Source organism: Jaculus jaculus, chromosome 11, assembly GCF_020740685.1.
Source record: "Jaculus jaculus isolate mJacJac1 chromosome 11, mJacJac1.mat.Y.cur, whole genome shotgun sequence".
Lineage (NCBI taxonomy): Eukaryota > Metazoa > Chordata > Mammalia > Rodentia > Dipodidae > Jaculus > Jaculus jaculus.
In genome coordinates, this window is record NC_059112.1 from 25,655,326 (window position 1) to 25,670,757 (window position 15,432).

A 15,432-nucleotide genomic window follows, 5' to 3' on the forward strand; every position below is an offset into this window, starting at 1 on the left:
CAGATGCACAAGGAGGTGCATGTGTCTGGTGTTTGTTTGCAGTGGCTGAAGGCTCTGGAGTGCCCATTTGCTCTTTCTTTCTCTTTCATAATGACAATAAATAAAAACTCAAATAATTAAAGAAACCAAACCAAACCAAAGGCAGGCCTTGCTGTCTCCTCTCTCGCTGTGCTACCGATGTGGTGAGCTCCGCAGTTTCCTCTGCATCACCCTCGTATGTGAGTGAAGCGGTAAAGGCTGCCCAGCGCGGGTCGATCAGAACGCCCTGTGACAGCAGCCATGTTCTCGTTCTGTGCTGCCCAGCACCAGCCATGTCCAGTATAGTCACACGTAGCTCCTGAGCACACGGTTTATGGGCAGTGTAGGCAACTAAACTTTTAAGCTTATTTCATTTCATTTATTTATTTTAAAAAAATATTTTGGGGCTGGAGGGATGGCTTAGTGGTTAAGGCGTTTGCCTGCAAAGCCAAAGAACCCTGGTTCGATTCCTCAGGACCCACATTAGCCAGATGCACAAGGTGGTGCATGTGTCTGGAGTTTGTATGCAGTGGCTAAAGGCCCTGGTGCGCCCATTCTCACTCCCTCTCTCTGTCAAATAAATAAATAAATAAATTTTTTAAATGATTTTATTTATTTGAGAGTAAGAGAGAGAAAAAGAAAGCGAATGGGCACACCAGGGACTCCAGCCACTGCAAATGAACTCCAGACAGGTGTGCTATCTTGTGCATCTGGCTTATGTGGGTACTGGGGAATTGAACCTGAGTCCTCAGGCTTCACAGGCACGTGCCTTAACCACTAAGCCATCTCTCCAGCCCTCCTTATTCCACTTTAATTAACTTAAATTTCCAGAGCAGTAAGTGGCCAGCGGCTATTCTGGAACACATCTACAGACCACTCACTCATGCTGGGGAGAGAATGACAAACCCTTTGCCCATTAGGGCCTCAGTCAATGTGGGACAAAGCTGTCTGTGTATTTTGCAGTCACTTTCTCCCTGCCACAATGTCCACCCTGGTAGCTTTCCTGGGTCAGACTGGCTTGGTCTGAGGCCACTGGGGCGGACCAGCCTGTAGGAAAGCCAGGTTCTGCTCACCTGACCATGGCCTCAATCTTCTTCTTGTACTTGATGTCGATTTTGTTGCGGTATTCGGGCCTCATCAACATGGCTGCGAAGCTGAAAGCAGAGTTCTTCAGGCCTGCCCGGTGACACTCGATGACAGTGGACGTCAGGATGGGCACAATGTCTGCAAGAGAAACGGGAATGACAAGTCCTCAGTGGCGCTGGCGGGCCCTCCTGCTTCGGCAGGAGGTCGGGTCACACTTCGCCGCCAGGAACTAGACAGGATCTGGTTAGTGAGGAAGGGGCATTGGTGGAGCCAGGCTCCCGGCTCCTTAAAGTTCCTCCTTTGCCTGATCTGTTGCCCTGTGCCCCCTTGAGCCTATACCCCGGAGCTTTGGCACTAGGGTGGCAGTCTTTGTCCACCTCCTAGTACACGGTCACATTGAGACTGCTGACAAATGGGTCAGGGAAATTGACAATTTTATACACTCTTCTCTCTGTGGGCACCTAATTATGCAGGACACATCCTGAGAATTACTGGCTCAAAGAACATGACCTTTGAGAAAATTATTCTCACTATAAATTGCCAAACTGCTTTCCACCCCACCAGCCCTCATGAGAGGTTTGCCCTGCCCCATCATTGGCATGATGTGTGATAACCTGAAATCCTTTTTTCTTTTTAAAACATTGCTAATGCCAAATTCTGAGTTCTTTTATTTTAGTTTTTATTTATTTATTTATTTGAGAGTGACAGACACAGAGAGAAAGACAGATAGAGGGAGAGAGAGAGAATGGGCGCGCCAGGGCTTCCAGCCTCTGAAAACGAACTCCAGACGCGTGCGCCCCCTTGTGCATCTGGCTAATGTGGGACCTGGGGAACCGAGCCTCAAACCGGGGTCCTTAGGCTTCACAGGCAAGCGCTTAACCGCTAAGGCATCTCTCCAGCCCCTGAAATCCTTTTTATATAACAAAGAAGCAAAAAAGAGCACATTTAGAGAACAGGACTGGTGATTTATGGCTCAGGGGCCAAATCAGGCCCTCTGTATATGGCCCATAAAACAGGAATGATTTCTACATTTATTTTGTTTGTTTGTTTGGTTTGGTTTTTCGAGGCAGGGTCTTGCTCTAACTCAGGCTGACCTGGAATTCACTATGTACTTTTAGCATGGCCTCAAAAACTCTTGGCAATCATCCTACCTCTCAAGTGCTGGGATTAAAGGCATGTACTACCATGCCTGGCTCCAGATTTCTACATTAAAAAAAATATTTTTTTTTTCTAATTTACTTTTGGGGGTGTGAGAATGGGTACACCAAAGTCTCAAGCCACTGCAAATGAACTTGAGACACACATGCCACCTCGTGCATTTGACTTATGTGGGTTCTTTACATGGGTCCTAGGGTGTTGAACCTGGGTCCTTAGGCTTTGCAAGCAAGCACCTTAACTGCTAAATCATCTCTCCGGCCAATTTCTAATTTACATTTAATCTAGTCCAGGCTGACCTAGATTTCAATATGTAGTCTCAGGGTATCCTCAAACTCACGGTGATCCTACCTCTGCCTCCCGAGTACTGGGATTAAAGGCATGCACCACCACATCTGGCATCTAAAATGTTTTTTAAAATATATTTTTATTTATTTGAGAGAAAGAGAAAGAGGGAGGGAGGGAGGGAGGGAGGGAGGGAGGGAGGGAGGGAGGGAGGGAGGGAGGGAGGGAGGGAGAGAGAGAGAAAATGGGTGCACCAGGGCTTCCAGCCACTGAAAACAAACTCCAGACACATGTGCCCCCTTCTGCATCTGGCTTATGTGGGTCCTGGAGAATTGAACTGGGATTCTTGGGCTTTGCAGGCAAACACCTTAACTGCTAAGCCAATTCTTCAGCCCAAAATTTTTTATTTATCCATTTTGAGGCAATGAGAGAGAGAGAGAGGCAGATGTAGAGAGAATGTCATGCCAGGGCCCCTAGCCACTGCAAATGAACCCCAGATGCATGTGGCCCCTTGTGCATCTAGCTTATGTGGGTACTAGGGAATTGAACCTGGATCCATAGGCTTTGCAGACAAATGCCTCAGCCACTAAGCCATCTTTCCAGCCCCTATTTCTACATTTTCAAATGGTTGACAGAAGTGTCACTATCTGGCCAGGTGTGGTGATGCACACATTTAATCTTAGAGATTGCCCAGTTTGAGGCCACCATGATACTACAAAGTGAATTTCAGGTCAGCCTGGGCTAGGCAAGACCCTACCTCAAAAAAAAAGTTTGTTTCTAAAAGGTAAAGTTCTACTAGAACCCAGCCCCACTCATTTATTTACATATACATGACAAACACTGAATAGTTGTGACAGAACAAATGGCCTGAGACATTTAACACCTGTCACATTATGTGACAAAATCTGCTCACTTAAGAATGATCTACAAAAATCAGTATCCCTGAGAATCATGTGATCTGACAGCCATTAGCCATGTGAAGACATCAGGATGTTACTTTTGCTAGTGGTTCATGGCTGATTCTTCAGTGCTTTCCATGAACTAGAAATGGGCATAGTCAAGTGTAACCTTTGATGCTTGGCTGCTGGTCAACTTGACCCTGTTAAGAACCAACACCATCATACCATTTGAATATTCCATTAAGTTCAAGTCCCAGTAAAATCAGAATCAGAAATTAATGAACATTACCTATATATTCCCCTAAGTGGCCATGCTAACTTAACAACTTCTGTCTTGTGTAGAGATTAAAGCATGGTGTTGTAAGTTGCCCTCTTGTTTCTTTTTGGAAAAATTATGGTGAGTAGTATGTGAAGTTAAGCAATAGAGTGACCCCCCCCTTTTTATAAGTCAGGTGACCTTCTTAAACTTCCATATATTAAGAATTATGTTCATTCATGTATTGAGACACATTTGCAGCACTTTAAAAAATAGTGAATAGGGCTGGAGTGATGGCTTAGCGGTTAAGCACTTGCCTGTGAAGCCTAAGGACCCCGGTTTGAGGCTCGGTTCCCCAGGTCCCACGTTAGCCAGATGCACAAGGGGGCGCACGCGTCTGGAGTTCGTTTGCAGAGGCTGGAAGCCCTGGCGCGCCCATTCTCTCTCTCTCCCTCTATCTGTCTTTCTCTCTGTGTCTGTCGCTCTCAAATAAATTAAAAAAAAAAAAGCCTTAAATAAAAAAAAAATAGTGAATAAAAGTTTACATAGCAGGCTGGAGAGATGGCTTAGCAGTTAAGTGCTTGCCTGTGTAGCCTAAGGACCCCGGTTCGAGGCTCGGTTCCCCAGGTCCCATGTTAGCCAGATGCACAAGGGGGCGCACGCGTCTGGAGTTCGTTTTCAGAGGCTGGAAGCCCTGGCGCGCCCATTCTCTCTCTCCCTCCATCTGTCTTTCTCTCTATGTCTGTCGCTCTCAAATAAATAAATAAAAAATGAACAAAAAAAATTAAAAAAAATTATGTACTGTACCAGCCATGGATTTTTATAAATATACCTGTCTCCCTTTTTTGTATTATTTTAGTTAAAAAAATTTTAAATTAAAATAAAGAAAATAGAATCAGACTTTTATTAGCTGATAGTGCCATCTTGGGCAAGTGTTTCCTCACCCTTTAAGCAATAAAACAATAAAAACAGGAGCCATGTTGGGAAAAAAGTCCCAACAGGTGAAGGCCTGAGACTATTTTAAAAGACCTGTTTGAGCTGGGCATGGAGGCACACACCTTTAATCCCAGCACAAGGAAGGCAGAGGTAGTGGGAATCGCTGTGAGTTCAAGTCCCACCTGAGATTACATAATGAATTCCAAGTCAGGGCTAGATCCAACCCTACCTTGAAAAACAAAAAGCAGGACTGGAGGGATGGCTTAGTGGTTAAGGCGCTTGCTTGCGAGTGATGTCAGAGTGCAAGGTCGCTCATGCGCACAAGCGGGTACACACACGTCTGGAGTTTGTAGTGCTGGAAGCCATGGTGTGCCAATTCTCTCTTCCTTACTCGCATTTTAAAAAAAGAAGGTGCCAGGTGTGGTGGCACACGCCTTTAATCCCAGCACTTGGGAGGCAGAGGCAGGAGGGTCACCAAGAGTTCAAGGCCACCCTGAAACTACATAGTGAATTCTAGGTCAGCTTGAGCTAGAGTGAAACCCTACCTCAAAAAACAAAAAGTAAAACAAAACAAAAAGGCTTGCCTCAAAACAAACAAGCAAAAAAGACCTGCTTGAATGCTTGGTCCCCAGCATTGTACGTGTGGATTTGGGTAAGGTTCCCATCATTTCCAGAACTGCTGAGTGACTCAACGTGCCTAAAGTCTTTACAATGTGGTTTGTGCTGGGTACTTCCTTTCTGGGAGTCTGGCAATTGGGAATATGCCAGACGGAGTGTACCTATGTGACCAGCTGACACACACTTTGTATATGTTGTCACAACTCACTCGGTTTGTGTGTGGGGAGGAGGGGGTGACAAAGCTGATGTTCTGCGTGATTGCAATGGAAGGGGACTATCAGAAGCTTTATTTATTTATTTTTTGGTTTTTTGAGGTAGGGTCTCACTCTAGCCCAGGCTGACCTGGAATTCACCATGGAGTCTCAGGGTGGCCTCGAACTCACGGCAATCCTCCTACCTCTGCCTCCTAAGCACTGGGATTAAAGGCATGCACCACCATGCCTGGCAGAAGCTTTATTTTTATTTTTATTATTTTTTTTCGCATGTGTATGTGTGCATGCCATGGCATGCATGCAGAAGTCAGAGGACAACTTCAAGGTGTCTGCGTTGCACTTTCCTTGAGACGGGGTCTTTTGTCACTGCAAGTGAACTGCTGGCCTGCAGTGGAGCACCAGGCTAGCTGGCCCAGGAGCTTCTCATCCTCCAGACTCTGCTTCCTATTGCTGCAGGCACACTGGGATTGCAGACGCATGCGCCACTTTATGTTTGTTTGTGTATTTATTTATTTGTTTATGAGACAAAAAGAAAGACATATGGGTGCACCAGGGCTTCTTTCTAACCACTGCAACCGAACTCCAGACACATGCACCACTTTGTGCATGTGGCTTTACATGGGTACTGGGGAATCGAACCGAGGTCCTTTGGCTTTGCAGGCAAGTGCCTTAACTGCTGAGCCATCTCTCCAGTCCACATGTGTCACTTTGCACCAGGCTTTACTTGGGTGCTGGGGAATTCAACCCAGGCTGGCAGGCTTTGCAAGCAGACATCTTTGTCTGCTGAGTCATCTCCCCAGCCCTCACTGTTGTCCATTTGCTGACTTTGTTTACTTTCATTCCATTGGTACAACTACATGTTAAATTTTTGTTTATTTATTTATTTTATTATTTATTTGAGAACGACAGAGAGAGAGAGAGAAAGAGGCAGAGAGCAAGAAAGAGAATGGGCGCACCAGGGCTTCCAGCCACTGCAAACGAACTCCAGACGCGTGCACCCCCCTGTGCATCTGGCCAACGTGGGTCCTGGGGAATTGAGCCTCGAACCGGGGTCCTTAGGCTTCACAGGCAAACGCTTAATCGCTAAGCCAACTCTCTAGCCCATGTGTTAAATTTTATGGACCCTGCCAGTGAAGAATCCTAAAATCTGGGGTGGTCGTTGGAAACCTCACCCTATTACTTGATGGGGTTATTGTGGGGGCTAAATGAGTTACCCACACAGGAAGCTTGAACAGTGGCTGGTGGGGGCCGCGAGTACAGACCTCACTCGGGCTGCCCTGAGACTCCAGTGTGGACAGAGCTCTGTTCGGATGGTACTTACGCGATGGGAATTTGCTTATGTTGTTGGCCACTCGAATGAGCATGCGTGCCCCCTTCATATGGTCTCCATTCTTAACGTGAATCTGAAATGAGCGATACGTTTATTCTTCATACGGCCTCGATTAGCTGTAATTCATGTTTTCTTCCTCCAAATGACTCCTTGACTGGCTCAGAGCAGGACCAACCTGAGACCCTTAAACCTTCCCTGGAGCACATCATGAGGCTTTCTTCCTTATTTCTCCTTCACCAGGGGTTCCCTGGTACCACGGCCCCTGGTACCTGTTCTGTACTCCACTCTGTACTTTGTCCTACACCGCTGGAGGTCAATTCAAATTCCTGGTCCATCTCTCACTGGCATTTACTGGTGATTAAGAACTCTTATCAGGGTGCAGTGAGAACTTAACGCTGAGTGGGTCAGGGGATAGCAGAGAGGGCAGAAAGAGAGGATGGCTTCTGAAAGGAGGGGACACAGCGTGCGGGACGGCAGAAGGACAAAGCCAGGAGGCAGGGTCTGAGGTCAGGCCAGCTACACAGGCTCCTACAGGCAAGGAGAGCTGTGGGTGACGTGCATGAGGCTGTGGTTGGCAGGAGCTCAGCCACGAAGCCACTGCCAGTCATCCATGGGGAGATGAAGGGTTCACGGGAGTGGGGCTGGGAGATGGGGAGCAGAGTGCCCCCTCCTGCCGTGACTCTGCTTTCTAGTGTTTTAGTTTCCTGCCATCCACCAAAGCCCAAAATTAGAAATATGGCTCATTATTTATTTATTTATTTGACAGTGAAAGAGAGAAAGAGGCAGATACAGAGAGAGAACGGGCATGCCAAGGCCTCCGGCCACTGTAAACAAACTCCAGAGGCACGCGCCCCCTTGTGCATCTGGTTTATGTGGGTCCTTTTGGGGTCCTTAGGCTTCATAGGCAAGTGCTTAACCGCTAAGCCATCTCTCCAGCCTGATATTGCTCATTATTAAGAGAAAGGCCCCATACATGTAATTTATTACAGTGTGTTGATACATTTTACTTACTTGTTTCTTTTATTAGAGAGAGAGAGAGAGAGAGAGAGAGAGAGAGACAGAGAATTGGTGTGCCAGGGCCTCAGCCACTGCAATCGAACTCCAGATGTTCTAGCCACCTAGTGGGCATGTGCGACCTTGCGCTTGCCTCATCTTTGTGTGTTTGGCTAACGTGGGATCTGGAGTCAAACATGGGTCCTTAGGCTTCGCAGGCAAGCACCTTAACCACTAAGTCATCTCTCCAGCCCACTTTTAATTTATCTTTAATATTTATTATTATTATATTATTTATTTATATTATATTATTTATTAAATATTTATTTGTTTATAAGCAGAGAGAGGCAGACAGAAAGATGGTGGGCATGCCAGGGCCTCTAGCTGAATGAGTTCAAGAAACATGCACCACTTTGTGCATCCGACTTTATGTGGTACTGGAGAATCAAATCCAGTTGTTAGGCCTTAACCCTGCGCCATCTCTCCAGCCCTATTTATTTATTTGAGAGACAGAGAGAGAGATAGAGAGGGGGAGAGAATGGGTACTCCAGGGTCTCCTGTCACTGCAAATGAACTACACATGCATGCACCACTTTGTGTATTTGGCTTTACATGGGTACTAGAGGACTAAACCTGGGCCATTAGGCTTTGCAAGCAAGAGCCTTTTAATTGCTGTGCTCTCTCTCCAGCCCCTTGCTTTATTTACTATTAGCTAGTGGTTATCTCTTATCTGAAGCAAGGCAGGTAAGTCCTAACTGTGTATCCTCCTCAGCTTCTTGGTGGGCCTCAACACAGGGCCCAGCTTAGCTTCTGAGGTCCTCTGCTGTCTTTTAGCCAAAGCTCCTGTCCCTGCTCCACGACAGCAACTGCCAAAACCTCCTCCAGATGTCCCTGAAATGTGTGTGAATCCTTCTTTTGCCTGTGGTGTCAGAGACTGACAATTTTGCATAAATTTATTTAGCTTTGAAGGGGTCCCACAATTTTCCTTGTGAAATCACACACAGTCATGGACCTGAGAAAGCCAGGCAAGGCCTGGCTGGAGCAGAGGGAGGAGTCACGAGGGGACTCATAGCAGGGAGGCAGCAGGACACTGGGTCAGCACGGAGGAAAAGGAAAGGCCTCAGGAAACAGCTCTGCTTGGGACAGCTTCCAGAAATCTCTTCCTGGTCTCTCCTCCTCATGTGCCACCAACTTGTCTCCGACCTCTCTCCACTCCTCACACCCCACTGTGAGTAAAGTAATATAAGCTCTGCTTGAAGCAGACGTACTTTGGGAGTATAGGTAATACACCTACAGGCTTCAAAGATCAAAGCAATATGAAAAGACACACACTGTGAAGCCCGCTCCTGTCTTCCGCCCTCTGCGGGGCCTGGGCACCTGCTCCACCTGTCCTGACACCTCCTCCCCACAGGAAGTCACTGCTGCTCTTTCTTCATAGGGCTCTCGTTTTACTTGCAATCAACAACCCTGCCTTCCTGCTTCCCGCCTTTTTGTACATGGCAGACAGCATATAGTCCTGCAGGCCGCTTTGCCCGTGCAGCAAGAGCGAGATCTAAGAAATGGCTCCTAATCTGTGCAGAAGTGCCCACAGGACGTCCTCCCGGGTGAAAGTCACTCTGAGGCCTCACCTTTACCAGCATGTAACTGTGCAGGATCATGAGGTTGGTGGTCATCTCTGAGGGGGTCTTGATCTTCTGGGACTTCAGCTCTGCATACATACTGAAGAGGACGTCACGTGCATTCCGGTAGTTGCCTTGAAAAGAGGTGGTAGAATAACGTCACTGCAAAGATGCGAGCGGAGGGCTTTTACATTAAAGTGGTTAGTTATGTTATTAGGCATAGCTTTTTTAGATTCATTTTTATTTATTCGTTTAATATAGACAAAGAGGGAGTGAGAGAGTGAACATGGATGCACCAGGGTTTCTAGCCACTGCAAATGAACTCTAGACACATGCACCTGGGTCGTTAGGCTTCACAACCATGTGCCTTAACTGCAAAGCCATCTCTCCAGCCCCTATTAGCCATATTTTAAACATTTCTGTTTAATAGTAATTTAGTAATCCCCCCCTTTTGTTTTCATTTTTCGAGGTAGGGTCTCACTCTAGCTCAGGCTGACCTAGAATTCACTATGAAGTTTCAGGGTGGTCTTGAACTCATCCTCCTACCTCTGCCTCCCAAGTGCTGGGATTAAAGGTGTGTCACCACACCCGGCTTTTTTCCTATTTTCATTTTATTTATTTGCAAGGAACAAGAGAAAGATAGAGAAAAAGACAGACAGAGAGAGAGAGAGAGAGAGAGAGAGCGAGTGAGAGCGCATTCCAGGGCCTCCTGCCACTGCAGATGAACTCCAGATGCATACACCACTCTGTGCATCTTGCTTTATGTGGATACTGGGGAATAAAGTCTAGGCCATCAGGCTTTGCCAGCAAATATCTAAATTGCTGAGCCATCTCTCCAGCCCCAAGTTTTATCCTATTTTAATTGAGGTACTAATATCCAGCCAGTGCCTCTGGGGCAAGAAAAAATGATTTCCTAGATGCCTCACTCTTCCTTGGGGCACACACCCAACCCCACAGCCCAGTGGGTGACTGAGTTCTGAAACTCTCCAGTGCAGCATCTATATCCTGCTCAAGGCTATGGTTAGAGCTCCCTGGCGTTCTTCTACAGACCTGTGCTTCCCGCTCCTCTGGACCTACATCAGGATGTCAGCATTTCTAAAACCTTAACTGCAAACCTAAGCCCAACCTCGGGTCAACCCAAGCAATACCCCTCCAAATGGGACCAGTGGTACAGAGCAGAGGTCGAGAGCTTCCCTGGTATGTGTGAGACTCTGGGTTCCATCCCTAGCACCACAAAAATGAAAGCCCCCAAAGGCATAAGCCCAAGGGGAAATTCCTGAGCAGAGGGCACCCTTCAGGACCTGGCCCCACTCACCACACAGTCCACTCGGCCCTTGCCTGGCAGGGAGACGCAGCAACCTCCCTCTCCTATCGCAGCTCACTCCTGCTCTCTGGTCCCTCCAAACTCAGCTCACGCTTTCGTGGCCAGCCACCGCCTCCTTCCTCTGACTCTCCTCTCACGTCCTGCCTTTAGGATGCCCTCGATCCCATTTCTGGTGCCTTTAAAAACTTTTTGTAGTTGCTGTTTTTTCTTTTTTTGGTTTTGCGAGGTAGGGTCTCACTCTAGCCCAGGCTGACCTGGAATTCATTATGTAGTCTCAGGGTGGTCTTGAACTCACAGCGATCCTCCTACCTCTGCCTCCCGAGTGCTGGGATTCTCAAGCTGGGCATGGTGGTGCACACCTTTAGTCCCAGCACCTAGGAGGCAGTGGTTGAAGGACAGCTGTTGAGTTTGAGGCAAGCTTAAAGCTACATAGTGAATTCCAGGTCAGCCTGGGCTATGGAGAGACCCTACCTTGAAAAACAAATAAACAAACAAACAAACAAAAAACTAGCATTTCTCTTTGTCATCTAGCTCTAGCCACCCTGGATTACAATCTGAACTCACTTCCTGCTCTTCTCTATAACCATTTCTCTTGAGGGCAGAACTGTGGTCTAGTTCTCTTTAGGTCCTAAGCTCCCAGCAAGCACCGGCAGTCAGGGGGGTTGGATCAACTTAAATGGGATAAAGGCATGGGTTAGCGACTGAATGTTTTCCAAAACTGTGTCCCATGTTTATGAACATCAAAGAGAGCCAGCTTGTGAAGACCATGAGAATGCTCAGTCTGAGCTAAGTACTGAGAACCAATCTCAAAACTCTAGTGAAGATACCGGACTGATTGTCTCTTATTCAGCAGTTCCAGAACATGTGCCCAGACAAGCATTCCAGAGAGTGTATAATTAGTTCTGCAGAGTAGAAGGAACCAGGCTCTCAATGGCACAGCATGGCTACCGTCCACCTTCTCGTCCCTCTCCTAGGGCAAAGGCATGGCATAGACAGGAAATGCTGCCAGAGGGCCCGTGTGCAGGAGAGGCCAGCGAGGCGGTCCCGGAGACAGGCCGTGAGGTTGCAAAGAGGGGAGGAAACAGTGCCCAGGAAAAGACCTTTACCTGTTACTCCATACCCCGTGTGATGGTCAATTTGTTTCCTTTCCTAAATTCTAGAAAAGCTCACCTCATGAGGCCTTTGGGTTCCAAGAAAGTCTAGATTGGAAACTGGCTGTTCTTTCCTGGGCATAGAAAGGGTTGGGGGCTTTATTCTATGACCTGATTGGATAGGAAAACACAACAAAACAAAAAACCCAAAAAACAAGCAACCAGGGACCTGGGCTGGAGAAGTAGCTCAGTGGTAAAGCACTGGCCCAGCGTGTGCGAGCCTGCCTTGCTCCCAGCACTACACAAATCAATGGGGGCTGGAGAGATGGCTTAGCGGTTAAGTGCTTGCCTGTGAAGCCTAAGGACCCCGGTTCGAGGCTCGGTTCCTCAGGTCCCATGTTAGCCAGATGCACAAGGGGACGCATGCGTCTGGAGTTCGTTTGCAGAGGCTGGAAGCCCTGGCGCGCCCATTCTCTCTCTCCCCCTCTATCTGTCTTTCTCTCTGTGTCTGTCGCTCTCAAATAAATAAATAAAAAATTTAAAAAAATATTAAAAAAAAATCAACGGATCACAGCACGTACCTGAGCACTGCTCTTCCCTGGCGATTATAATGGCGGTCCGGGCGGCCTCTCGGTATTGTTTCAGAGCCATGTAGAGGCGGAACAGGTACTTGGCATCCTGACATCAAACCATTAGAGAAACATCACTTGTGTCATTCCCCAAGGGGAAAAACATTGATCAGTGCGCACTTCAGTCAGGATCACATTAACCTTCCACTGACAGAGTTGATAGTTTAAAAAAAAAAAAACCAACAATGGAAGGATCGGCTTATTGAACGTGTACTCAGAGGTTAGCAAGTGCCAGGCACTATCCTCAGTGCTTCAGGCATGCTGGCTCAGCCACGTCCTCTGGTGAGCCTGTCCTAATGTCACGGGTGACAAGCTGACACCCAGAAGCAGCAGAGCCGAGCCAGGTTTAGAGCAGAGTGATCGTAACTCAGTCTGCCATCCTGACCCACCGCAACAGTCTCTCCTGGGCTTGGAGACAAAATGCATTCTTTTCTTTTTAAAATATATATATTTTTTTTGAGAGACAGGAAGAGGGAGAGAGAGAGAGAGAGAGAGAATGCGCCAGGGCCTCCAGCCACTGCAAATGAACTCCAGATGCCTGCACCCCCTTGTGCATCTGGATTACATAGGTCCTGGAGAATCAAACCAGGATCCTTTGGCTTTGTAGACAAATGCCATAATGCTAAACTATCTCTCCAGTCCACAAAATGCATTCTTTTTTCTTTTCTTTCTATTCTCTCTCTTTTTTTGGTTTTTCAAGGTAGTATCTCACTGTAGTCCAGATTGACCTGGAATTCACTATGGAGTCTCAGGGTGGCCTCAAACTCAAGGTGATCCTCCTACCTCTCCCTCCTAAGTGCTGGGATTAAAGGCGTGCACCACCACACCTAGCCAAAATGCATTAACACAATGGGTGACTTCGTAACATTTTGAAATGTTAACACTGATGGAAGTTTTTTCATCTATAAAATTTTCCTAAAAGAGAGGCTGATTGAGAGGGGGAAGGGATATGATGGAGAATGGCATTTCAAAGGGGAAAGTGGGGGGAGGGAGGGCATTATGATGGAATATTTTTTATAATCATGGAAGTTGCTAGTAAAAAAAAAATTTGAAAAGAAAAAAATTTTTTCCTTGGCCTTTCACTATTTTTTCACTTCACTGCTACTCCACCTTGAGTATTTCATCATGCATGTGGGGCGGGTTTCCAGGTTATCAGAACAAGTGGACATAGCGGAGGTGGTTTGGGACAGCACAAGGGCCCGCGGCCTTTCCAAGTCACTGGACATGCTGGGTGTCAGGGGCTGTCGCCGTAAGATAAAGGAGACGTGCACAGAGAACTAGAGCTCTCTTTCCACCATGCTGGGCCCTGCTCTCTCTTCATATCGGGGCCCAGAGTTGGTCACAAGTGTATAGCTTTGAGCACAGAACAAAGGGGGCTCTTGGGACATTTTCTAAGGTGTCATGTCTGTCTTCACCAGGATGGAGAGAAGAAAGACTGATGTCTGCTGGAGCCTCATAGAGCCACATGTCTGAACATATGTTCTTAGCAGTTAACTTCACCGCACTACAACTTCTGGTAATTTCAACAACTTTTTTTAAAAATTTTTTAAAAATTTTTTTATTTGAGAGTGACAGATACAGAGAGAAAGACAGAGGGAGAGAGAGAAAATGGGCGCGCCAGGGCTTCCAGCCTCTGCAAACGAACTCCAGATGTGTGCGCCCCCTTGTGCATCTGGCTAACGTGGGACCTGGGGAACCGAGCCTCGAACTGGGGTCCTTAGGCTTCACAGGCAAGCGCTTAACCACTAAGCCATCTCTCCAGCCCTTCAACAACTTTTGAAGCATGAACAAAGCACACCATTTTTAGTGCTAGGTCACAAATTCAATGATTGCTTTTCATAATTCTGTTACAATAAACAAAGTGATGGCACTTGAGACCAATTTTTTTTGGGGGGGGTACTGCTATCCAGAGGGCCATGGTTGTTTTATAGGCACTGTGCCAATTCTGGAGTGGACACGCACAGCATCCTCTAATGTGGTGGGTCATCTCCAGGATCTACGGCTACTGTCAGAGGGAGCATCTTGGAAGTCTATGCTGCAAAGTCATCACAGGTAAACAGAGGGCCGGATAAAGTAAAACCTTGACTACGACACGGTCACCCAAGCAAAGCAGAATGTCCCGTACCTTTGGCATGCCGTCGCTCTCCCCCATCAGGTAGTCTATCAGCTGGCTGGTCAGCAGTTCGTCTTTGGCCTGGCCAACCTGTGTTACAGGAGAAAAACCTCAGTGCCTTCCGCTTATTCTGCTCAGCGGGACGGACAGTGAGGGCAGGGCAGAGGAAGAGACAGCCTTCTGCTAAGAACATGGCAATGAAAATCAGGTTAATGGCTAGAGAGTGACTTAGTGGTTAAGTACTTGCCTGCAAAGCCTAAGGACCCCGGTTCAAGGCTCAATTCCCCAGGACCCACGTTAGCCACCTCTGTGGCTACTCAGCTTTGTCTAGAGGCAGGAGTTGGACACGCTTTGCCAGGCCCAACATTCCATCCCCGTGGCCACAATGGATCCTGCAGAGGACCCCCAAGCTGCCCGTTATAGCCTTTCTAGGTGTATATGTTTGGGACCAGAGTCCAAGTCTCAAATTGGCCAGTTAGGCAGAAGTCTTCCCGGGAGCTGCTGCCAAGTCTCAATTTTCACTTTCTGAAGGAAACAGGTCTTAGGACACAGGTAGAGAAACACTGGGGAATAAGTTTTTTTCTTTTTCTTTTTATTATTTTCTTTTTATTTATTTATTTATTTGACAGAGAGAGGACAGAGAGAGGAAGAGAGAGAGAGAGAGAGGGAGAGAATGGGCACGCCAGGGCCTCTAGTCATTGCAAATGAATTCCAGATACATGTGCCCCCTTGTATATCTGGCTAATGTGGGTCTTTAGGAATCGAACCTGGGTCTTTTGTGGCTTTGCAGGCAAATCCCTTAACTGCTAAGCCACCCCTCCAGCCCTTTTTCCTTTTTTTTTTAATGAGAGTCTGAGAATTGATGCGC

At 47.2% G+C, this 15,432-nt stretch overlaps 1 protein-coding gene across 3 annotated transcripts in view; it reads right to left on the bottom strand.

Annotated features, from left to right (window-relative positions):
* Wdr19 (WD repeat domain 19) overlaps nt 1-15,432 on the bottom strand; it is a 92,198-nt gene that overhangs the window by 13,718 nt on the left and 63,048 nt on the right. For all 3 annotated transcript variants that reach the window (XM_045161677.1, XM_045161675.1, XM_045161676.1), the window contains 5 exons: nt 14,577-14,654; nt 12,404-12,500; nt 9,417-9,541; nt 6,787-6,868; nt 1,092-1,242 (listed from right to left, as the gene is read on the bottom strand). In XM_045161677.1, the coding sequence (XP_045017612.1) occupies nt 1,092-1,242; nt 6,787-6,868; nt 9,417-9,541; nt 12,404-12,500; nt 14,577-14,654 (533 nt within the window). The remainder of the gene's footprint in view (nt 1-1,091; nt 1,243-6,786; nt 6,869-9,416; nt 9,542-12,403; nt 12,501-14,576; nt 14,655-15,432) is intronic.